We start from the raw sequence: 24,733 nt of genomic DNA on the forward strand, positions 1-24,733 counted from the left end.
CCTTAACCATTTTAACGCGATTCAGTGGCATTTCATACATTTGTAATGTTGCACAGCTGTCACCGCTGTCTCATTCCAGAACATTCTCATCACCCTAAAAGGAAACTCCCACCCAGTAATTAGTAGTCACTCCCGGCTCCTCTCTCCCTCCTCTGGCAACCACAGTCTGTTTTCTGTCCCCAGGACCTGCTGATCTGGGACGCTTCATACAAATGGAATCTTACGGGTTGGGGTCTTCCACGTCTGGCTCCTTCACTTAGCCTGGCATTGGCCAGGCTTCTCCGTGTGGCTCTGAGTGCCAGGATTTCCTTGCTGCCTAGGGCGAGACACCATGCATCATGAGGATGCGTGTGCCCTCCTGCCCCAGCCTGGCCCAGCCTCCTGTGGGTCTTCCTGGGTGGAGCCACGTGAGTGGAAAGCCCCTGGTTCCCCAGGACTAGGTCTCCGAGCAGATGCCCTTGCCTACATGAGCAGTTCCTGCAGGCCTGGTGAGGAAGACAGCTGTGAGAGCAGACAGGGCCGGGGCGGCGGGGCGGCCTGGTGGAGCCTGCTGGGACCAGCTGAGGTCACAGTGAAGGTGGCCAGGCCGGTGCCAGGCCCTGAACAGCGCTGACTCTAGGTCCATGGTGACACAAGGGCAGCTGCTATACAGAGGCAGAGATGGTACACAGCTCAGTACACAGGACTGCAGAGGCTCCATCACCTGGGCACTTGACCAGCAGGCTGTGCCACCGCCCCCAGTGCCCTGGGCTCAGACCTGGAGCAGTTGCTCTCAGTCACACACTAGAGGTCCCCTTGCTCCCTGGCCTCACGTCAGCTCCCCGGCTGGAAATGGGGAGGAGTGAGGAGGAGACCGCCTATCTTCTCACTAGCAGCAGCCCTGACAGTGCGATGGATTGGTAAAGAAACAGGAAAAGCTGGGCTGTCGATGCCCTGTCTGGGTTTCTGTCCACAGGGGAAGGGGCGCCTTAGTGTCAGGAGTCCAGGGCGCTGGCTGCAGCTGTGCACGGTCTTTGCATGTCCCTGGAGGAATCTCTGTTCTCTGGGTGTGGCACAGAGGGAATCCGGGGAGCCATCAGAGTCCCCAGCATGCTTCAGAGGCCACCCCAACCCCAGCTCTGCCTCCAACAGAGGACCTTGGAGGCTGGCCTGGCGCAAGCATGGCTGCAGAGCTGCTAACTGCGCCTCTGTTTCCCTCCTTTAAAGAGACACTTGTCGGCTGAGGAGTTCCAGGAAGTGTTTGGGATGAGCATGGAGGAGTTTGACCGCCTGGCGCTGTGGAAGAGAAATGAGCTGAAGAAGAAGGCCCTGCTGTTCTGACGGCCACAGCCTCTCACCACGGGCCCAGGGACGGAAGAGAACCATGCCAAGCCCACATCGCGCCTCGCTCTGGCTTCTCTGTGTCGTGGGGTGGGGGGACAGCGTGCCTGGGGAGCCAGGCCGGGAGGGAGGCGGCCCCGGCAGCGCCTCTCTCTGTGCCAGTGATACTCCTGCCTGTAGTTTAGGGCCCGCCACAAGCTTGACCGCCTTTCCCCTGCTGCGGCTGGCACCAGGAGCCGCTGTGGCCCGGCTGCCACAGAAGGCAGCCGCAGCCACCTTGGCAGCATCCTCGGGGTGTCCGGCCCCCGCACCAGGCACTCGGGTCCAGGTGGCTGGGATGTGGTGTCAGCGGCTGACACCCTTGGGGTGGCCGCTCGGAGCGGGGCAGGCACAGCCAGCCTCACAGACTCAGGCCAGGGCAGGAGGGTGACGCTGAGCTTCCCAGGCTGTGCCAAGTGCAAGGTGCGGGGTTTCCGCAGCTGTCAGCGACAGGTCTTTGGGGAGACAGACGTCAGGCTGATAGGGCACCTGCGCCAGTGCTCCTCTGGTCACCGCGTCCTTCTTCCAGATCACCCCCTAGATGCCTCCGTGATATCTTTCGAGTTACACAGAAGTTTTTATTTTATTAAAAAGTATAGCTTCCTTCCACAGAAGAGGACATATATGCAGAGTTTAGTTTCTTGGCCCTGCGAGGGGCGCCTCCAGCCTTACCCCGCCCGCAGGTCTCTGTGGCTCCCGTTCTCCATGTTCCAGGGGACACGGTGCCTTGTGTGCCTCCTCGTGTCTCTCCTCCTCTGTGCGTCACGCGGTGCCCTGAAGACACACCCCTCCAGTGCTGTGTGCAAATACGCGTGAGCGGTACCCCATCTTCCCTGCCGTTGTTCTCTGAGTCTCAGAAAGGAAACCCCCCGTTGGCCAAAGCCCTGGAATAAAGGTGTCCACACCCCAGCCTGGTCCCACATGACATCACCGTCGGCCAGTATGCGCCCGGGGGTCGCCTCACGCGCGTCCCCGACATGCACACCGAATGCTCTTGGGGCAGGAGGGCGGGGACGCCGCCTCTTCCCATCTGCGAGGCACCTACCGGGGCTCCCAGGGCAGGCGCTCGTGTCTGCGCTTAGGGTCCGCCCGCTGTGTGGCCATCACAGGACTCCAGGGCAGCCGCGGCCAGTTTCCCCTCCTGGTGGGTCCCAGCTGTCCCTCCCAGGAGTGGTCCTTGCTCAGCCTCCTCATGGTCCGGCCCCGCCTGGCACCCAGCTTCACCCCAGCCCACTGTGGATGGGGATTTTTAGCTTCCTGCAGCTGAGCTGTTCCAGCCTGTGCAACTGGAAACCCCCCTTCTCGTTTGCCTGCCGTCTGTCTGATCCCAGGGCTGCCTGGGAACATAAAAGACGCTGAGCTGTACCTTGAGGAAGGCAGAGACGGGAGGGTGGGGCCTCTGAAGGCTTGGGTGGGTCACGGGAGGGCCCGATGCCTGCAGCGGGAGCCTGAGGTCCCATCCCCCGCCTCTACCCCAGGCAGCCACAGGGGCTCCGAGCCTTGTCCCCCTCTAGCGCCATCCTCAGCCTGCCCAGGCCACCCATCTGTGGCTGGCATCTGCTGCCCCAGGGCAGGTTGGGGAGACCAAGCCCAGTTGATGCCCCAAGACTGACCGCTGCTGGACAGCAAAGGCACCAGGGCCCCGATGTGTCCAAGGTCGGGGGAGCCTTCCTGGAGCGGGCAGGAGGGAAGGCGCGCAGGGCAGCCGGGACACGGGGCAGGTTCTGGACACTTCGGTGGCTGGCTGCGGCTGAGCACAGTGCCAGAACAAGAGAGGAAATGAGTGGCCCTCACAGCACCCATGCGGAGGTGGGAAGGGGGTGGTGCCTCCGTGCAGTCTGGGGACAGGCTGGGGCCCGCGGGAGGCACCTAGCTTCCGCTTCCACCCCTCAGCTCTCCCAGACCCAGGCCTGGGGGTTTCCTGTGGACTTCGTTCCATAGGCTTGCTTGATTACATCACTGGGGCGCAGGCAGCTCAGCCGGCAGCCCCTCTCCTCTTCCCCGGGGTGGATGTGGGCTCAAAGTCTCAGGCTCCAATCCTGCCATCCTGCCTTGTCTGTGGCCAGCCCCGCCCTGAGGCTACCCCTCAGCATAGGGAAAGTCTTGGTGCAGATTCCGAGGACGTTAGGGGTTTTGTGACAGGAGAGGAGAAGCCTGAATCTCTACTTCTCAGTATCACTCCTGCCATCCCCGCAGGGCCAATCCCAGCTCAGTGCCTGCTGGGGCCTGTGTCGAAATTCCTGGGACCGAGGGACACTCTGGATCTCTTTCCTGCACCTCCCCAGGGTGGCCACGTGTGGCAAGTGACTTGGATCTGCAGGCAGAACCTCGGTACCCACCCACTGCAGCAGGAAGGGAGTGTGTTGAATCTTCAATTTGGGCTTGGGCTCAGAAGGGACGCACATCCTTTCTACTCACAGCCCATTGGCCAGAACTGGTCATGTGACTCCATCCAGCTGCAAAGGAGTCCAGGAAGCATGGGACCCATGTACTGGAGGAGGGAGAGGACAAAAGCCAAGGGAGAACCTGTGTGTCCTACACTGAGGCCACTCTAGCTCCCGTTTCCCCACATCAACCCCCAGTGCCTTTGGAGCTCTTACTGTGAATCCCTTCGGGGTCATCAGCCACCGAGTCCTCCATGCTACCCTGCCCACAGGCACCGCATGGGCCACCAGACCCTCCAAGTCCTTGCCGTGTGCAACATCCCCCTGGAGGGTTTCACCTGGGACATGTGTCCTACTCCCTGACCTGCTGTCCCCAGCACAGGTGACGGGACCAAGCCATCTGCAGAGAGGACTTCTCGTAGCCTTGTGAAGGACTCTGCCCATGGACACCCTCTGTTCTGTTTGGAGTTCATCCGCCTGGCCAGGCGCCCCATGGAGGAAGTGCTGTGACCCCCAGGAGTTGAGAGGCAGGGAGCAAGACTAGGGGGAGCCAGAGCAGCCCGGGTGGTGGGGAAGGGGAGGGAGGGAGGGAGGAGGGCCAGGAGAAGAGGGGCAGGAAGCAGGGGCTGGAGGGTCTGTGCTTCAAGCAGGCGGACACCCTGTGTGGGCTGCAGACTGGGGCTGTGCAGAAGCCCACCGTGCCCCCAGGACCTCGAGCCCCTGGAGAGCTGATGTGCAGTTGGGTGATGAGCCAGGGACAGCGCAGGGGCCCCCAGTGCTCCCATCCCCAGAGCCTCAGCACAGAGTCTCCGTGAAAGCTGAGTGCTTCTTGTGTTTTAGATGAGAACAACCTCCAAGGGTGTCCTCCCTGTCCTCACCCCTACCCTGCACGCAGTCGTCCTGGGGGGTGTCAGCCCAGGCCGCCTCTGCACTGTCCTGCAGACAGGTCTCCAGGTCCCCCAAGAGCCTCAGGCTGGGACCCACGCTGGCCAGCTCCTGGGGGAGGTGGCAGAGGATTCGCCACTTCTCCTCTGAGCACTTGGGGTCCTCTGACAGTCCTAGGTGGTGGATCCTTCTCAAGCCCCCACTTTCTAGATGAGGAAACTGAGGCAGAGAGAGCAGCATGATGTCACCCGTCCAGGATTACCTAGCTGTGGACGTCTTCAGGACCCACACCTCACTCCAGAAAGACCTGTGTGCTTGCTGGGAGAAGCCGGGGCACGCAGGTCACCTCCAGACTGGCTATCCTGCTGGGCCTCCCATCTCACCCACAGAGACGCCCTTGTGTGCCTGGGGAGGAGCAGGGGACCAGCTGGGGCACCTGGAAGTGGTCCAGATGTGTGGTCACCCAGGGGGAGGCTGGACTGCTGAGCTCCAGCTGGGGACAGGTGGGACACCCACCACTGTGCTAGTGAGTCTGGGGCTCCCCATAGGGAGATTGGACATGGGGTGTGAGGCTGCTTCCTGTTACCTGAGTTCCTGAAGACCCCAGAAGGCCATAGCCCCATAGCCAAGCCTTGGTCTGGTGGCTTCTGCCTAGCTCTGCCCCAGCTGCACCCCCCCACCCCAAAGCCATCGAGCTGTGCTTTGCCCCTCCCCATTGTTCATGGTTCCCAGTCCCCCCACAACCCCACAACCAGAGCTGAGGGATATGTGTCACATGTTTGTACAAATGATTAGTGAACACTGGGTCATCCCGGGACCCAGCCCCCTCCTTCCAAGGCGCACAGAATCTCGGGGTTAGGTGAGTTACCCGCTGTGCCAGGCAGGGCTACCTACCCGGTATAGCCCCTGTGCCCCAGCCAGGAGGTCATGTCCCCAGCAGGAGCGCACCTGTGACGGAGGGGAAGGACATGAGCACTCTCGGGGCACCGCCACCCACGCCAGGCCCAGCCGAGCTCAGTTTCCTGGGTTGGGAGGCTGCTGTACAGGGTGTGCATGATGCTCAGGCCCACAGCAAGGCCTGTCTGTCCACTGTGCTCTCCTGTGCTATCCTGACACACTGGGGTCCCTGCACCCCGAGCTTGTGCACTCCTGACTCCTGCACCCTTAACCTTCCAGCATACAGCTGCCCGGTGCAGACTGTCCGAGCCCCTGGGAGGACCTCGTGGGCTCTTGCTGAGCCCAGACTGCGGCACACCACCCTCTATCTGCCCTGCCTCCCTCTCTGGCCTCTTTGTTCTTGAACTGAGGATTGAGCTAGGTGTGCATTCCACCACTGAGCCATCTCCTCAGCCCTTTTCACTTTTTATTTTGAGACAGTTGCTCAGGTTGGTCTGGAGCTTTCGATCCTCCTGTCTCAGGTTCCCCAGTAGCTGGAACTACAGACCTGAGCCACTAGGCGCAGCCCAGCTCACCCTTCTCCTCTTATAGCCTTTCTTCGTGAGCAGCTTCTCACCTCCTTCCCAGACACTGTCCTTAGCAAAAGGTCTTCCCTCTGCCCTCAGTGCCCTACCTGGCAAACTCCTACTCATCCTTCAATACCCCATGAATGTTACCCCAACTGTTAAACCCAAAGAACCCAGTTCATCAACAGAAATTTACTGGGCATGGTGCTGGCAAAACAAAGATAATCAGAGACCACCCCTGACCTTGAGGAATGACCACAAATTGTGAAGGAGATGACCAAAGCCAGGGGCCTTGCAGCCAGGGAAGTGAGCTAGTACAAAGGAGGAGTCGGGAGAAGAGCCCAGCAGGAGGGAGGCAGGGCGCCTGTGAGGCTCCCATGCCGCTGAGTTCCCCTGGATAAGGTCCGGGGGTGAGCAGGGGTCAGCCAACAAGGGGTGGGACCCAGGAAGTGCCCCTCCAGGGCGGGGAAACAGCACTGGCCAGGCTGAGGTCAGGAAGCTGCAGGGCGCATCCAGGAGCCAGGCCGGAGCTGTGCTGTGAGTCAGCCCCAGCTCTGGGCTCCAGGCTTGCCTGTTCCGGGAGGAGGGCCCTTCTGCACCAGCCCAGCACTGTCCGCAAGCCCTGCCATGGCCCTGTGCTCGCCCCCTCGTGGGCCATCTGTGGGCCGGAAACCTGGCAGCCTGGGGGTGCGTCTCAGGTCGCCTCTCCTGACTGGAAGTACCTGGCAGCTGCTTCCCCTCCACCTCAGCCCTCCTCCCCGCTGCCGCTCCCTGGACCGAGTCCCCCGGATGCCCCTGGACCCAAGGCCTGGCGTCAGGGTCCACTGTGGGGAGCAGCAGCCTCGGACACCTGCATTTCCACTGCCCTTGCCTGTGTTGTGCATTGGACAATTCCATGTCACATGGCCAAGCCTGAGGGCTGAGGGTCCGGCTCTGATGCTAGTCATGCTGTGCCCCCAGCTGGGACCTCAGTGCCAAACCTCCTGCACCCGCCATGGGGTGGTCCCGCCGGTCCAGGGGTCGTGCACCCATACCAGCGCAAGGAGACGCTCCACCCCGGCTGAGAGTGTAGAGGGCAGTTCCCAGCCCTCTAGCGAAATGCTCCTTTGAGGCCCGGCCTGGTGTGGCCTTTGTCCTCAGTGGAGAGCCTGAGGCAAGGGCCTTGGGCACAGAGCTCTGTGTGACAGTTCGTGATGCACAGCTCACGCATCACTGCCAGAAGGTAAGCGCGGGATCAATGAGGGTGCGAATGAAGGAATGAAGGAAGGAATGAATCAAGAGCTTAAATAGAAGAACCTGAGTCACCGAAGAGCGGAATCAGAGCAACGCGCACGGACCTGGGGCCTCAGAGACCATCCAGCCGCTTGCTGGGCTCCACGAGAAGAGCCCCAAGGCCGGGAAGGGAGAGACCACCCAAGCCAGGGAGGGAACTCACGCCCCCCTCATGGGGCGGTGCAGACACCGTGTGAGAGGGGAAGTGAAGGCGTTTTTGTGTGAGCCACGCTCTGCTCTAGCAGGAGATAGCCAAGGCAGAAGTGTCATTTGTAGGGGCACCCACACCTTGCCACTGTTGGCCAGAGATCCCCCATAGGTGCTCACCCTGTAACTTCAGAAAAGCTCATCGTAGAGTGCTGCGGGATGGCTCTGCCCGAGCTGGTTTGGCCCGCTCAGCGTCCACAGGGAAGAAAGTGTGACATTCTGATGGGCTGGGTAACAGTGCTGAGGGGTCACCTCTGCAGCAGCCCCTCCTTCAACTCCAAGGTGATCCTGACATCCCGGGGCAGACCTCACACTGGCCTTGTCCCGGAAGACCCGGCGACAGCTGAGGGCTGGGTGCTGCTCCGAGACCAGGGAGGGTGCAGGGACCCCTTAACCCCCCTGTTCCTGGAATGCTCCAGGCCTCCACCTCAGTTCTCCTCGCTGCCAACCTCCCCTGTGCTCTCTGACGCTATCTTTCCCCTCCCTGCCCATCCCCAGCCCAGAACGATCTGGGCCTGTGTGTGCATCTCTGCCCCGGCTAACCCCGGACCAGAGGGTCTTCACAGTCAAGCCCACTGGGAGCCCGACTCCCTTTCCCCTTGCGCTGGGCTGCCCCACAGAGGATAGGTTGGCGGTGCCAGGCTTGGGGCAATGAGATTGGCATGGATGCTTCAGCCAGAATTCTGGGAGGGTGCAAGGGTCTGGAGAAGCTTGTGCCAAGGGATCCTCCAGGACTACACTGTGACTCTGCCAGGTGGGTGAGGGAGAGGGATCAGCCTGGATTGGGCCCTGCTTTCTGCCATGGGCGGGCACGGAGCTGTCCACAGTGAGGGTCCTGGGAGGGGCAGCAAGTGTAGGTTGGGAGGGACTATTCTCTCCATAGTACTGGGTCTGATGTGCCCAAGTGCCCCCGGGGGCAGGCATCCAGGAGCTAGCTGGTGGTAGGGCTGAGGATCTGAGGCGGCAGGTGGCAGGACACGGCTGGGCTGGAGGGGTGGGCGGGGTCACAGACCTGTGTGAGACGGCCAGGGAGAAGTGCAGAGGGGACCAGCTGAGAGCTGCAAGCGGGCCCAGAGGGGCACTGGCTGTGGAGCCCTCGGTCCTTTGAGAGTCTGGGGAAGGAACAGCAGGGCACGAGGGAGGGACGGAGGGAGCAGCAGGAAGAGCGCAGGAGGGCGTACTCCGGGAGCAGGAGGCCGGGATGGAGTCAGACAGGATCCAGCCATGTCTGCTTTGACCCCAGTGACCTTGGCGAGAAGGGTGCTGTGGCGGGAACAAGACCAGGTGGCTGAGGACTGGCAGCAGGTGCAGATTGGCAGCGGCAGCTCGGGCAGTGTTTAGTGGGGAATGGAGGTCTATTTTGTGGGGGGTCCTGGAGGATGCTCTATTCTGTGATGAGACAAAGCTGATAGGAAGGAGGCAGGGGAAGGAGAGGAGGAGGAAGGAGTGGCACCTCTCAAGAGCACACTACCTGCTGGCTCATTGTAAAGACTGCAACTTAATGCGACCAGCTGATTAAATCAACCCGTAAGTATGGATGCGGGCTGTGTGCTGGTGTTGGGAATAAATGCTGTTATGGAAAAACAGAAATTCCATTTGACTCAGCCATTCCCCTTCTAGGTATTATCTCAAAAGAGTTACAGTGATTCATGTGCTCCCATGTTTATAACAGCACAATTCATAATAGCTAAGTCTTGGAAGAGACATATATGTCCATCAACAGATCAATGGATAAAGAAAATGTATTTATGTGCCATGGAGTACTACTCTGCCATAAACGATAAACTCAAGTCACTTGTAGGAGAATGGGAGCATCTTGAGACCATAATGTTAAGTGAACTAAATCACACATGAGCACAAATATCGCATGGTTCTCTTATATGAAAACCCCAAAGTATCCCATAATTGAAAGAGCAAAACAAAAGATAGTACAAAATAGAGAGAGAGAGATCTTTTGCACATGGGACAGGGTCTGAGAGATGGAAGGGGGAGGGGACATAGAAGGAAGATGTGCTGTGTACATGCTCCAACTCCCCATGATGGCTGTAACATCATGTACTGCAAACATGTGCTAGTAAAAACGAAAAATGGAAGACAGTGAGTGGGTTAAGGGAGCAGTGAGTGGGTTAAGGGAGCAGAGTGAGAAGAGAGGTGCTGCTTTACATGAGGTGGTCAGGGATGGTGACAAGGGGTCACACCTGCGGGAAGAGAGTACCTCTTTCCACGGAACAGGAAAGGAAGCTGGTCGGTTGGTAGCATCAGTATGCTCAGCATAGGTATGGGCAACTGACTTTAACTCTTGATTGTTTCTGGTCAAATGACACACATTCATCCAGCCCGTCCTGGACAAATTCATGGTGGCATGGAAGAGGCCAAACTGGAGACAGGTTGTTCCTGAATGGGGTGTTGAGCACAGTGATATAGGGTGTGGCTGAGGTGGCGGAGGAAGCTGGGATGCCCTCCTGGGGAGCTGAGATAGTGTCATGGAGGAGGTGACATTTGGACGAGGAATTGGAGAATGGATAGGAGCTTGTCAGCAGGAAAAGAACATATATTTATGAGGTACCTACATATGCTGGGTGATTATATACACAGTCCTATTTAATTCCTGGAAAAATCCAGCAAGGTAGGCATTGCACACATTTCACTGGCATGGCTAAGGAAGCCCAGAGAAGTGAAGAGACTTTCCTGAGGTCACACAGGTGCTAGAGCTAGGTTTCAAAAGGTGATTTTAATGCTCAAGCTTTCTCTAAAACACCACCCCACCAGTGTTTGCAAAGGCACCAAGCAGCATCCTCTGTGCTCAGGGCCAGGTGGCAAGTGGTCCTCTCATTATACAGAGCGCACAAAAGAGTCTGAAGACGGCGAGTGTAAAGGGCTGTGGTGGGCAGGCTATTTTCCCCAACATCACAGGCTGGTGATCCCATTGCCCCTTGGCTCCCATTATTCAAATGCAAGGTCGTCTGTCACTTCTGTCGTTCTTGGTGGAATGGGAATGAGCTGTTTGTTGCTCCAGGTGTTTTTTAGCAGCTGTGGTACGCTGTCCCTGCTTCCTGGTGTTTGTGTCCTGTGTGGTCCTTTCCCTGTTGATGTAAGCTGGATCTACTGACTTGCTCCTAAGGCCCAGAAGACAGCAGATGTGATGGCATGTCATCTGCCATATTGGAGTCCAGAAGACTGTGGCTTCCATCTGGGGTGCTTTCTCCATCATCTCTCCCAAGCAGTCTGAGGTCCCTGGCTGTCTTGGTGTGAGTGACCGCAGGTAGGACCTCTGCTGTAAGGAACAGAGCAGCCAGCCGCTAGCAAGGGATGGCAGCTTGTGAGTAGCCACGTGAGCCAACTTGGACACAACCCTCCTGAGTTCAGCCTTTCCGTGAGACCCCAGCCCAGCCAGTGGTGTACTAAAGCCTCACAAGAGACCATGAGCCACAGGCAGCTAGTTACACCAGGCTGGATTCTGCCCTGCAGAGATGATGATGGCAAATGTCGGCCTCCAGGTTTGGGGTTATTTGTTATGCAGTCTCAGATAATGAATGCAGTAGGCTTGTGCATGCTGACTGCATCAGGGGACTGACGTTGTTTCCTAAGCTGGGCCTAGAATTTCCCACATGGGCCCTGTTGCTATGGGGATCTCTGCTCCAAGAGTTTAGGAGCGAGAATCTTGGAGACTACATCAAAACTATCTGGGAAGAAGCTTGTGTTGGCAGACACATCATCGCTGGTGCTTTCCTCAAGAACCGTGTTCCTGGGAAAGTCCAGAAATTAGATGCCATCAATTAGACTTCAGAGTCTCAGGCCAGGTCTGGGATTTCCACACAAAGGGTGGGTCCAACTCTCAGCCAACGAACTCAGGCGTACAGTCCCATAGAATGAAAGTTCTGTTTCTATTAGGAAGCCTGTGGTAGGAAAGACGGATTTAACAGAGGTCAGAAACTTTCAGTTTCATCAGGGGAAAAGTGTCTGCTAATCCACGCTCATGTGGTATCTGCAGTGGTTTGCTAAGTAGTGATCCTCGTTTGTACAGGTAAGATAGGCTGGCCCATGCATCTGGTCTGGGGCAAGCATTTCCAAGCATGCCTTGAAGGGTCAGGCTGAGTTTACTAATTTATTAACCCAATGCATATTTGTTGAGTGGCTACCTACTGGCTTCAGTTTGAACTCCTATATGTTAATGTTGAATTGATACACAGTGGCTCAGATAGGTAAGGGCTTTGCTTTTCTACCTAACAGGCAATTTGGGGCGAGGTGCTTACTGTTTCAGCTCAAAGGTCAGGATCTTTCTCGTCCTCTTGACTTTTCCTTGTGGTTGCAAGATGGCCACTGTGGCTACAGCAATCACATGTGCGTTCAACACATAACGATCCCTGCTGTGGAGAAACAGCATCGGCTGGGTTTCTTCCTTTACTAACAGAGCAAAAACTTTCCTAGAAGCCAGAGGTGTGTTGGAATTTCTTCACACCAGCATTTTGGGGCTGGAGAGGAAGAAGAAAGTCCAGACCTTTTACAAGTGTTTTTTTGTTTGTTTGTTTTTGTCTTTTTGAGACAGGGTCTTGCTATGCAGTTCAGGCTGGCCTTGAGCTCACTTTGTAGCCCAGGCTGCCTCAAACTCAAAATAAGCCTCCTGCCTCAGCCTCCCAAATGCTGGGATTACAGACATGTGTCACCACATCCAGTTTAAGCATTGATTTTTGTTGCATACATTTTCCTATAGGCCTGATTTCAAATGACCAAGGCAAATCGCTGACTGCCGAGTCAGGAAGAGACACTAGCAGCACACAGTTAGATAAAGTTCCCACCATACAGACGTAGGGTATACAAAATCCTCCAGGGCATAGAGAATAGTAAACTATAGCAAAATACTTAGGGAATGATAGAGTTTGACTGATTATTATCTTTGTTTAAATATATTTTTTTCAATTGCCAGTTTATATAAATTAATCTTTCAGCAATGAATGTACTCAATCACAGAATCACGAATTCCAGAACGCCGGCCGGCCCCACTGGGCCTCAGAGTTTGCTCCAAACTGTCCCTGGCCTGGCTGCGAGATCCCTTTCAGCCTCCTCCTATCACAGACAGCTAAGTGAGGTAGAAATAGTCCAGGCCATCAGGCGGGGCAGGGCCCTCTAGGGAGTCAGCGCAGAGTTTGAGAACACATCACAGCTGTGGCTGGAGGCCCATCTGTCCAAGGCCAGGCCTCGAGATAAAGACAGAACAACCAGGCCTGCAGGCTCCTAAAGGGACAAGCAATAGACTATAATTAGTATCACCTGGTCCAGTAAAGTCTAGATAAATATCAGTCACCCAAGTGGGTGACAAGGACCTCCTGGTCCATCCCTTCCTAAAAAGATCTTTGATTTTTTTCCTGCACCTTTGCTACATGACCCACCCTCCTATTGGATCACCGTTACCTAAGCGGCTATGCTTGTAATCTTATTGGTTGGTCACAGTTTGTCCCACGTTGTACCCACTTTGGGATTTTGTTCCCACCTTGGGATTTTGCTCTATAACACTTCCTCTGTGAAGTGGGGTCCATGGGAACTCATTCTCAGCTCTCCTCCTTTCTCTCAATAAAGTTTCCTACTATTAACCTCCGTCGTTCGTCTTAGAATTCATTCTTTCGTTCTGATATCTAGCAGGTTGTGAGTTATTCTATTCCTCCTATATCGCTTCCACAGTTACCTCCCTGACCAAAGTCACATGGCCACCCAGCTACATGGAAGACTGGGATGGCAGGAAACGACCCCTGCAGCAGAGCTTGGCCTGGGGGAAGGGGGCCGGGTTGGCTGCGCCAGCCAACCGCAGCATGTCCCATCCAGTGATTGCCCTGGAACGAAACTGCCCCTGAGGCACTGCCACTTGAGGCATCTGGAGCGCAGGCAGGAGCTGGCCCTTTCCATGTCTGCTCTCATGGGGGCAAGAGCGAGCTCTGAAAAAAGTGAGCATAACTGTGGCTGGGCCGGAGAGCAGGGGCACGGGATGCCCTGACTGAGTGCAACAGAGAGAGGGCTCAGGGCGTCACACTCATTTTTTATTGTTTTATAACAAATCACCACAAACGCAGAAGCTGGAAACAGTACTCACCTTCCTTAGCTTAGGGCTTCAGTGGTACCAGCTGGTCCAGTCCCTGCAGCGGCACCCAGTATGCTGGCTGCATCCGTGGCATCCCAGCTCATTCAGGTTCTTGGTAGAATTTTTTCCCTGGCCTGCGTGACCAAGGGTCCCACTTTGGTCTGGCTGTGGCTGCAGGCAGTCCTCAGTTCCTGGTGTCCCTTTTTGACCAGGGTCCTCTCCAAAGGCCCGCTCAGCAGGTGCAGCCTCTCTTGTGCACGCAGGCGGAGTCCTGCATGGGGTTCACACCCCGTCACCTTTACCACCAACTATCGCTTAGAATCCAGGCACAGGTTCTGCCTGCACTCGATGTCCGGGGTCACCTTAGGGTGTGACTGCCATAGCTGTACATGGTGAGGGGGTGGCCTGACGCCTTTCCAGGGACAGTGACACATAGGGTGAGACCTGGCCAGGCTCACAGTGGAGAGTGTGGCAGATGACACAGCAGTGCAGAGGCCTGTGGCCTGGGGTGACACGTTTTACAGTTACAGGGTCACTCTGTGGTCCTGATCCCGAGGACGTCCCTCACCACAGAGCGGAAGGGGTGGGTGCTGCCTGTGGACACGGAGGCCCTCACTTGGCAAGTGGGGTTAGAGCCCAGCCTGTCCTCAGTGCGCATGTGTGTGCACACGAGTGTGCACAGGTGTGTGCAGGGCATCATTTGAGGGTGCCAGGCCCAGCGCTAGGCACAGAATCTGGCCAGAGTCGGCGCTCTGGGGTCCCACAGGGTCTCACCTCCCTGGGCGTCGGCTACTAGGACAGGAACTTCCCGCAGGGCCAGGGCTGCAAGGAGCCAGCCTGAGCGCTGGAGCAGCGGAGCGAGGAGGACTCGGGATCGCAGCGCTTCCCCTGAGCAGCAGCGGGCAGAGGGGCTGTCGACCCGGGGGAAGAACGTGGAGGAGCGCGCTGGGGGCCTTGAAGGAAGCACTTTGTTTTGGCCATGACAAGCTGGTGAGGCCTCTTCAGGCCTGGGGAGGTCAGGGCTGGAGACTGGGACCCGGCACGACGGATGGGTAGCGGCTTAAAGCTGGGAGAGGCTGAGGTTTTGGGGGGTGTCTTCCACAGAGAAGGCCCTTGGCTCAGCACACCTCCCGCTACGTGCAGGTGGGCAAGGGGACACCCCAGAGGCAGAGGAGGTGCAGCAAGCCGGGGAGAAGGGATCCCAGAGCGTGGGGTCACCTTCCGCAAAGCTTGAATGAGATGAGGGCGGAGGTTTTAAGGCAGGTTGTCAGGTGGGGCTGGCAGGTGGGGAACTGCGCGAACCAGAGCCCTGAAGCGCCTTTATCAGACCTGAAAGTGAGACACGGAAACGGTCCAGCCTGGCGGAGCCCCAAAGGTTTGCTTCCGTTCACTTCTAATGAACACTTACATGCTTCAAAATGTTTGCAGAATGACTGCAAAATGAACGAGGGATTGCGATTAAGTGACTTCCGGCGGCATGTGATCGTGCTCTTTAGGCCTCAGCTCCCCTGTGTGTAAAACAGACCTGCCTCGCTCTCAGCCCTATAGACCCGAGCTCGGTGTTTGGGACGAGCCCCGTGGGCTTTCAGACAGTCTTCAGCAGCCGCGAGGCAGGCTGCAGCCGCAAGGCGTCGCGCTGGATCCCCTCCTCCTCCCGCGCGGCCCCGCCCAGCCTCCCTTTGTTCCTCCCGGCCCCGCCCCCTCCGCACTGTCCCCTCCTCATAGGCAGGGAGCGGGTTCGGGGGCGGGGCATGTGCGGTGGGCGGGGCATCGCGCGCGCTTGCGCAGTGTCCTCCTACCGCAGCCCCCTTGCCGGGCGTCGGTCGGCGAGGAGCCGGGCAGAGCTGGGACTCGCAGAGGCGGCGCCGGCCCCGCCCCGGGCTCCATTGTTGAGGCGGCTGCGCGTGTAGTGTGCGGTGCTTTGCGGTGCTGTGCGGTGCGGTGAGGGAGGCTGTAATCGACGGCGCCTGTGGCCGGAGGTGAGGATGGGGCGGGGATCCGGGGTCCGGCGAGGTCCGGGTCGGGTCGGGTCCTGGGCGGTCGGGGTCCGAGAGCTGCACTGGGGTCCTGGGCCGTGCGGGGTTCAGGGGCGATCGGGGTCCCCGGGCCTGGGGGCCGCCGCCGGGCCGAATCGTCCGGGGTCTCTGCCCGGCGGTGCCGTCGCCCTGGGCACGGAAGCCTGGCCGGGTCTGACCTGTGCGCCCCGCGTTGTCTCCCCGGCCGCACTCGGGGACCCGCGCCCACCTCGAATCGCGGAGAGGTCACGCTCCCCTCCCCCAGTGCGCGATGCCCACGGCTTGTCGTCGAGGGTGACTGCTTGGACCCGCGCGCCTGGATCCTTCCTTGTCACCGTGTTCCGTGTGTGTGTGTGTGTGTGTGTCGCTGAAGGGAACCGCGTGGACACGCGCGTGGGGTCCCCGTCACGCGGAGAGTGGGTGCGCTCTCTGCACCCCTCATGGTTTCACCGGCTCCCCGGGTGTCGTTGCGGATGACAGCGTGGATCTGCACCCGTGGGGTCCTTGCCACCCCGCAAATGAGCAGCCTCCCCGCCCCGACCGTCAGGATGCCACTGCCGCGGGCTGTCTGGGTTAGGGTAGTCGCGGTGCACCCAGGTGCGCGGGACGCAGCTGGCCGGCAGAACTGTCACCGGCTCCTTGATTGATTGTCCACTGTGCCAAGTGGCAGAAGCCAGGAGCGGCTAGCCTTCCTCTGTCGCTGGGCTGGGGACCGCAGCGTCCTGCTCCACCCGGGCCTGGGCCGCCGGGAGCCGCTGTGATTGGAAGCAGCGAGGCTCCTTTGCCTCAAAGCTTCTGGATTTCTTCCGTTAGGATTGGCAAGAAAAAAAATCTGGAAAGCCAGATCAGCTTTAGCTCTCAGGGCCTGGAGAGTTCAGGAAACTCTCCCAAGAATTTGGCGGGCTGGAAAATGTGTTTGAAGCCGAGTCCACACCCAGGGAAGGAGGCCAAAGCAGCTCCCTTTGGAGGTCAGACCTTTGAAGGCAGTGCTGGGGTGAAGTCCTGTGGGGGGACTCCAACCAAGCCCCGGGGGGAGCTGCCCTCTCTAAGCAGCCCCAGAGAACACTCAGAAGTCTTAAATACACCTATTGTGTTGAAGCCAGAATCAGACAGGACAGCCTTTCCCTTTAAGAGCCTGTGGTTGGGGTAAAAACGCACCAGCCTTAGGCGGGAGGAGCTCTAATATCTAACCTGAAGTTTTTCTAAGTAAGAGGCGGTGTCTATCAGGGACACAGACGAAGCTGCTGAGAGCCGCAGCTGTGGCAGTGACAAGGCACACACAGGGCACGGCCCTACGCGGTCTTTGCTGTGTTGCCCTCCCCTGTACTGCTCCTGCTTAGCCTTTCGGAAGCCTTGCCTGACCCAGGTCCTGGCCCTGGAGTTTGTGGTCTTCAGGGTCAGCCCCGGTTTGGGCAGTAAGTGGCTCACTGTCACACAGCTTGAAAAATGCCGTGTGCACCCAGAGCCGAAGACAGCAGGGACATGAGAGATCTTTTTCTATGTCATGGGTGCAAATCCTTGGCTCCCCAAAGCTTTTAGATTAAATTCTTGCCGGTGCTTTCTAGTGTTGGTTGCATGGTGTGAATTAGAATTTATTGGGTCTCATTTTGGCTCTGGAATTAATTGACTGTTTTGTTTCTGGAAGGCTGCCTGTCTAGATGGTTTCTAAGAACCTCAGCCCTCCACCTTTAATTCTTTCGACCAAATACGGTGGAGGAAAGTTCACAGCAGAAAACTTCCTTTTCTTTCCTTTTAGTTTCCTTGCCCTCCCCCTTCTCTCCACCACTTCTTCCTCCTCCTCTCCCTCTCTCTCCCTCTCCCTCCCTCCCTCCCTCCCTCCATCTCTCTCTCCCTCTCCCTCCTCAGTATCCTTTTTCCTTTCTTTTTGCAGTAGTGGAGACTGAACCCAGGGATATTCTAACACTGAGCTACATCTCTGGTCCTTTGTATTTTTTATTTTTGAGACAAGGTCTTACTAAGTTCCCTGGGGCTGGCCTCAAACTTTTTTTTTTAAGATATTGTCAGACATAGCTTGTTCTATTAATCTTTTTCACTGATCCAGTAACTAAATTAAAGCACTTCAGAAGAGTAGATGGTGCCAGTTCTGCCTTATCCTGGTACCCGCAGGCCCGTGAAGATCACCCAGGTGTGCAGCAAGAAAAGTGCGTCCAAACCGCTTCCTGTGCTTTTCCTTTGAGTTCCACTGCCAATGAGACACTACCTCAGCCCTGTTTTCAAGTCCCAATTCTGTTCTTGAGTTGCTTTCATTTGCGACAGTCTCATGGTTCTCAGCAAAGCCTCAGTAGCTTCTGAGATCCTCCAGTATTAAGATTCAGTGGTGAAAAGAAGGAAAATGCACTGAACAAGGGAAATGCAGTCTGTAGCCAATGGCCTGCTCTGGCCTCACACTTCATATTTTAATATAAAGGAATCATACAGCATCCTACACCTGTCTGCTAGCTGGACACTGTTACTGATGAGCTCTAGACACCTCTCTCCCAATATCTCTAAACAGGAAATTAATTCCACACACTGTTTGCTTGCTTTCTCCAGCATAGATTTTTGGAACACATACCCTACCGTATGGCCTCAAACTTTTGATCCTCCTGCCTCAGCCACCTCACCTGGTGTTATAGTTCTGTGCGACCGCATCAAGATCATTTTGGTTTCTTTTTCAAAAGACAGTACGTGGAGTGTACAGCCTGTCAGGGTTATGGACAGACATCTGCCATAGACCTAAAGTAACACATTGGGTGTTGTCTTTTGTATTCTTCATGTTATTCACGATGTTCTACTTACAACGTTTACACTATATCAAATTGATGTGTTCTCTTAATTAAATTGTCAAGGGTACATATTTTTTCAGGACCATTTTGTCAATGTGGTTTTTTTTGGGGGGGGAGTCAGTCTTTTAAGTGTCACATGAAGTCTTCCAACTGTAGGCTCCTCTACGCCCCAGTCTGTAACAGAGATTTTATGCTGGAGAATCTGAAGTAAATGGAACTGTGAGAGCACCTTGAGTAGATGTGCTTGGCTTTGTACAATGCTCTAAAAAAGCAAAATTTAAATGATTTACAAAAGTAGTATCATATGTTACATGACCTATCGGGGAGTCTGGTTCTAAGGCGTGTAGTACCCAGCCCTTTAAAATATTAAATCCGTCAGTTTATCTGTTTGGTACGGTGGAACTTTGGTTTGCTTGAGTTTGTGCGAGCCACGTGTCTTGAAGGCTTCACAGTTTCACGTGCTGTTCATTGTGTTTTGGGTGATTACAGGGATTAAAAATAGATCATAGCTGTCTGGTTGAGGGGTGATGCTAGGTCCTACAATTTTTCATTATTAGGATATTTTGCCTTTTTGATTTCTGTTCTTTTCTTTAAAATGCTCTTTGTTATATGCTTCTTTCTTGTTCCTCTTGATAGGGAACCTTATTAAAAATAAGAAGGATCTTTAAAACCTGACTGGATTTTCTTTATCGTGTTCTTAGATTTTACTGCTTTAATTGAAACTTAACTAGTTAGTGCTGGTTCTTCCCTGAGAGTACTTTTTGCCTGTGGCAGGCTTGGTTTGTTGTTGAGATAGAGTCTCCAGGCTGGCCTGGAACTCGCTGGCCTGGAACTTGAGGCGATCTTCCTGCCTCAGCCTCCTGCGTGCTGGGATTATAGGCATGTGCCACCATGCCCAGCTTTTGACATTTCTGTAAATCGTCTTGTTTCTTTATTTTTGCCTAGAACTGAAAGTTCAGAGTCAAGTTTTCTTTGACTATAAGTCTGTCTTTGATAGTATACCCTCCCTCCCCCCTCACCTACCAAATTCATTTCCATTTTAAAGTTCCCATTGCATAGACAGCTCTTGCGGGGGCACACCTCAGAAACTTTTTTGGTTGTTGCCAGAATGTAAATATAAATCGCATATTAAGGACGACTTAGCTTGTTCTTCGGGGCAGGGAATTGAAGTAGAAACGTGACCCTGTTAAGAAAGACTTCATCAAGCCAAGTTCCCTGAACTCCAGCGCTGTCTGTCGTAATACCTGTTCTACCTAATTCTAGTGGTTGTTTCAAAGAGCAAATGAAATTAGGAAAGCAACAGAATTTTTAAACTTGTAGAATATGTGTTGCCAAAGATTTAAAAAAACGCTTCATGGAGAATTTAATGCCTTTACGCTGGGTGCGGTGGTGCAGGTCTGAAGTTCCAGCATGGTGAGAGGCTGAGGCAAGGGGATGGCAAGTTTGAGTGCAGACTGGGCAGTTGAGGGAGACCCCATTTCAAAATGAAAAGAAGAAATTAAGAGGCTGGGGATGAAGGTCAATGTGAAGACGTTGGACTCAATCCCCAGCACGCGCGCGCGCGCGCGCACACACACACAGGTTGATTTTTCTTCAAAATGCCAAATGTTTGATATAATCAAGATCCTTAGAATGTATGTTCGGCAGTGTCATTTAGGATTGTTTTCTAGCTTTAATTGGCCGATGTTGTTTGATATGCATCTCGGGGAATCAAGTTCACGTTCCCGTTACCATTCATTTGTAAGCAAATCGAACGTGCAGGATGGGACCTTTCCCAGTCGCTTCAGCTGTGTTCATCCCTGAGAACCTTCCTTTAAGGAAGCCCAGTCTCTTGACATCTCGTTCCCAGTGACCTGTCTTGAGCTTACGGAAGGCCAAGGGGAGCCAGGGGTCAAGGTCAGAGAGAAGCAAGCAAGCGCCTGTTGGCATGCGAAGCACGCAGTGTGGCGCCTCAGAGAATTTCCCCTTGCTGCACAGATGTTAAGTTATGGGATTCCACACGGCACTGACAAACAGCTCAGATTTCTGCGATGTGCCCAAGCTCAGTGCTGGGACACAGGGACGCAGCCGGGAAGAGGTGGGGCTCGGTGCAGAGGAAGACGCAGACCTGGTCAGATCTCAGGGCAGCAGAGGAGCTGCTAGGAGAGGTTCCTGTGGGCCGGGGTCTGGGTTGGTGCACATTTAGCCTCGTGTGTGATGCTTCAGTAAGACAGGCAGTAACAGGAGGTTTATGTGTTCAAGGAAAGGCAGCGAATTACCGGAACCCTAAATCTGCAGATGTTCTGAGCAATTCATAATTCCCCAGATTTGCATTTGCCAGAACAAGTCCGGAATCTGTTGTTTGGGGTGGAATCCAGCCAGCCCTGCCGTTTGACTCAAGGAAGTCAATAGACTGTTGCCGGATGCCCACACTGTGCCACTGCGTTGGGCACTGGTGCTGACAGCACTGTATTCGTCCCCTCCCCTGCTGCAGAGAACCACCACAGATTTAATGGCTTCGAACCACACGCACACTCACGGCTCTGTGCGGGTCTGACCTGGGTCTCCCTGGGCAGAAGTCCAGGTGTCAGCAGAGCTGTGTTCCCTCCCTGTGGAGGTGCCAGGCTAGAACTGCTGCCAGGCCCACGCAGGTCGTCGGCTAAATGCAGGTCCTTGCATAGGACGAGGTCTGCATGCCCTCGCATGCTGCCAGCTGGGGACACCAGTAGCTCCTAGTGGCCTCTCTGGCTGCTGCATGTGGCTCGTCTGCTCAGCACCGAAAGGGGCTGTGGCACCCCCCTCAAGCTGTCTGGCTTCTCCTGCATGAATTGCTCTTCTACTCAGAGAAAGTGGGATTGGATCCGACACACCCAGATAATCTGGATAATCTCCCTACCTACTCTGGAGCACAGTCCCTTTTGCGTGTTATTTCACATAATCATGAATGCCAGCAATTAGGGCATGGATGTCTGCGCGGGCCAGCCATTCTGCCCACCGCAATTACCCGATCCTCTTATTACATCCTGTGAGGTTGTTACTGTTACCTTTGGTTAACAGAGACGTTAACTAAGGCACCAAAATTTTAAGCAAATTGGCAAGAACGCTGAGATCTGTTTTAAATGACAGACTTCTTCTGACTCAAGTTGAACTGTTGGTCAGTTTTACAGCAGTGGCGGTAGATCAGTCAGAAACAGCTCAATTTTGTGTTTTGGAGCATTTTAGTGGCCTGCTCTGATTATAGAAGTTTTGCCAGGAAGTCGTTAGAATCATTCCTGCACTTGGGGAACACCCGTGTGCGGACACTGGGGCCGGGAGGGCCCTTCGAGGGGTGAGAAGTGTGTGATCCTGCGTCCCCTTCCAGGGTGGAGACGGCTAAGGCAGCGCACAGCAAGTTGGTTTCTCAGCATGCGACTCTTTCAAGGCCAAAGTGAAACCTAAGAAAGTCTGTGCCTTGGCTGAGGGTTAGGAAGGAGGCAGCTGTGGACAAGGAAGCCGCCGCCGCGACAGTCAGTGAGTGCTTCAGGGCCAAGCACGGCCTTGCTCATCACGGAGGTGTCTTTGCTAGTTTTCATTAATTTTTTTTTTCCTATATAGTAAACGACGAGCTCTGCTTTGAAATAAATTGCCTCCGAGAAACCATAATCGGGGCTGGGGATGTAGCTCCGTGGTAGGACGTTTGCCTAGCGCACATGGGGCCCTGGGTTCCAGCCCCAGCACAAAACAAACAACCAAAACAAGCAAAAACCAAAAAAAAAAAAAAAAAAAAAAAAAAAGAAAAAAAGAAAAAAAAAAAAAAAAAAAAAAAAACCAGAGAAAAAAACCCCCCAAAAACAACAACCTGAAAACAAAAAACAAAGCACCAAACCAGAATCCACAATCGTAAGGTTTTTGACTCGGCCTTAGGAATTTATGAACTCCCAGGCGAAAGTTTTGTGTTTCCTGGGAAAGGAATTATAGCTTTCCAGACGTTTTCGAAGTGGTTGGATTCCAAGAAGTTTGAGAATATGCCGCCTAGTATGATACTCTTGTTGGTGCAGTATCAGATTTTGTTTGAACATCAAACACCAATTTGTGAAGAAAGTTATTTGGGCACATAGTTTTAGGGTCAAAAGTTCTTTCAGGCGTAGAACAAAAACATAGCAATTACCTACTCTGCCCTTCTCCACCGCAGCTTTCGTCCCCACAGGCCATCACTTTAATATTTTAGCTGAGGCGTGTGCGTCCGTGCATGCTCGTGTCTGATACGCATCACATTATGGGAGCAGAAAATTTAGGTCATTTACTCTGCCTCCTGCTGCCCTTCTGCGTCTCTGTCCTCCTGGTCTAATTTTCGTGCTGTTGTGATTGGGTGAGGAACACACATTGGATCTTTGTCCTGGTTCCTGGCCCAGAACTAGAAACTCTTGTGATTTCCCGAGTGTCAAGGGTGGCGGGAACATTTTCCTTAAGCACTTTGGTTTTATTCCTAGTTCTTATCATAAGAGCTGAGCTATCCGGCATCACTGGAGTACTAAGGGTATGTTCCGTACAGTGGTGAGCTGGCCAGGGCTTGGGGGTCTGTGGACAGTGTTAGGCCAGGGCTGGCTGCCAGGAAGACCAAGGCACCATAGTGCTGAAGATTTCAGCCCCAGCCTCCCGCTTCCTGGGAGGGAGCAGGGCTAGAGGTTGAGTTAGTTACTGGTGGCCAGGCTGCCCATATAACAAGACGAATAACACCCTGAACTGTGGGCCAGAGAGCTTTCCTTTTGGGGGCTGGGAGGCTGGCACATCCAGTAGGCACCCTGCCCCATGCCACACCTTGCCCTGGGCTCTTCCTGACTTGGAGGCTTTGTAATAAGCTGATGCTACAAAGCCAAGTGTTCCCTGAGCTCTGGGTGCCCCGCCCAGGACAGCCTGTGGTCTGGGACAGCCTGTGGCTCCTGCTGGGCAGCCTGCTCGTGTCCCTACTGTCAAGATGCAGGCTGCTTCTCCGGGGCATGGCTGCTCCGGGTCCCTGTGCCCTCCTCCCATTCATTCGCTTGCCCATCGGGCACCTCCTCTGTGTGTGAGGTGTCAGCGGCACCCTTGCCCAGGTGGGCTGAGGTGCCGTGAGATGCAGTGCAGACTGTCTGATGGACTGTAGATGTGCCAAGGTGGCCCGAGAGGTGGAGCAGCATTCCCTGGGGCTTCAGCTGAGCATGCGCTCAGTCATGCGCGCAAGGGAAGGAGGAGAAGGCACCAGGAGGGGGCAGGAGATTGCTGTGGGGAGCTGGGCACCGAGGCTTTCTCAGCTCTCAGCCAGTCTCCCGTGTGTGTCCCTCCTGGATCCCTTGGCATCCTGAGAGGGCGTCACCCTGATGTCACCAGCGCCCTGCACATCCCTCTGTCCCGACATGATGTTTAGCAGATCGGGGTGGCCTGGGCCACGGGAGAAGAGCATGTGGCTCTGGCTACATGGATGTCTGTCCTGCATGGCACAGGCGGCTTACATGGAAGTCTGTCCAGTGTGGCACTGAGCAGTGAAGCCACCTGTCCTTTGAGGCTCCAGCTGCATGTTCCCTTGGAGAGAACAAAGCTGCTCCACAGACACTGAAGATGTCTCACCTGCCAAGATCCACACCATCTCTCCCTGAGGGAGACAACCTAAGGAACTGGCTGTTCCGCTAATTATTAACTAGGGGCATCTTGGACATTGAGTGGCTGTCTGAGCCCTTTACGGAAGGGTAAACAGCTGGAACGAGATAACTGATCTCCAGTGCTTCGGGCAGTGCTGGGCACACGTGAGCACCAAGCGTGATGGGGCTCATAATCCTGGCCCACAGTAAGTGAGCTGCACCCAGGAGGAAATCAGTGAGGGTTTGTCCAGCCTGGTTCTTGGGCAGGAGCTGAATGGAGGAGTTCGGGAAAAGGTGGCCGTGCCGAGGAATGAGGCAGGATTTGTTACTATGAAATAAGTGAAATTTGGGCTGTCAGTTTACAACCAGAGATTCACCTGGCCTTAGGTTTTCCCGGATCAAACAGCATTGTGGGTTTGGGGCTGTGTTGGGGTGGCGTTGGCGGCAGTGTGACTTCAGCCACAGCTGCGGGCCGCTGAAGGCATTGGTGCCCTGTAACTTGAACTGTGGTCCGGTTTGGACAGAAGGGACAGTGTGGAGACCGTAATTATTACACAAAGTGGGGCCGGCAGGCTCCCTCGCTGACCTCAGGGGAGGTGGGCAGTGAGCCTGGGGAAGACGTTTGCCCGGTGTAACTGACGACCGCCCCAGAGAATTCCATCATGATTCCAGTGTTTTTAAGTCAAAATCACATTGTTTGGTTGCCCGTTGGGCACATG

General features: G+C 55.1%; 2 protein-coding genes and 1 long non-coding RNA gene across 19 annotated transcripts in view; 2 read left to right on the plus strand and 1 right to left on the minus strand.

Annotated features, from left to right (window-relative positions):
* Positions 1–2,268, plus strand: part of Ablim2 (actin binding LIM protein family, member 2) — a 120,169-nt gene extending 117,901 nt beyond the window's left edge. For all 17 annotated transcript variants that reach the window (XM_005408784.2, XM_013506772.1, XM_013506776.1 and 14 more), the window contains one exon: positions 1,207–2,268. In XM_005408784.2, coding sequence (XP_005408841.1) covers positions 1,207–1,320 — 114 coding nt within the window. In that variant the 3' untranslated portion in view covers positions 1,321–2,268. The remainder of the gene's footprint in view (positions 1–1,206) is intronic.
* Positions 2,269–12,285: 10,017 nt separating this feature from the next.
* LOC102013440 lies at positions 12,286–15,360 on the minus strand. The gene is made up of 3 exons (XR_264504.2): positions 15,049–15,360; positions 13,653–14,969; positions 12,286–12,802 (listed from the first exon to the last, which is right to left on the minus strand). It is a non-coding gene; the product is annotated as an uncharacterized LOC102013440 (long non-coding RNA).
* Positions 15,361–15,456: 96 nt separating this feature from the next.
* Afap1 (actin filament associated protein 1) overlaps positions 15,457–24,733 on the plus strand; it is a 116,233-nt gene continuing 106,956 nt past the window's right edge. The window contains exon 1 of the mRNA XM_013506784.1: positions 15,457–15,619. The gene's annotated coding sequence lies outside the window, so the exon portion shown is untranslated. The remainder of the gene's footprint in view (positions 15,620–24,733) is intronic.

The sequence above is a fragment of the Chinchilla lanigera genome, unplaced genomic scaffold (assembly GCF_000276665.1).
Source record: "Chinchilla lanigera isolate Chin_1 unplaced genomic scaffold, ChiLan1.0 scaffold00113, whole genome shotgun sequence".
Lineage (NCBI taxonomy): Eukaryota > Metazoa > Chordata > Mammalia > Rodentia > Chinchillidae > Chinchilla > Chinchilla lanigera.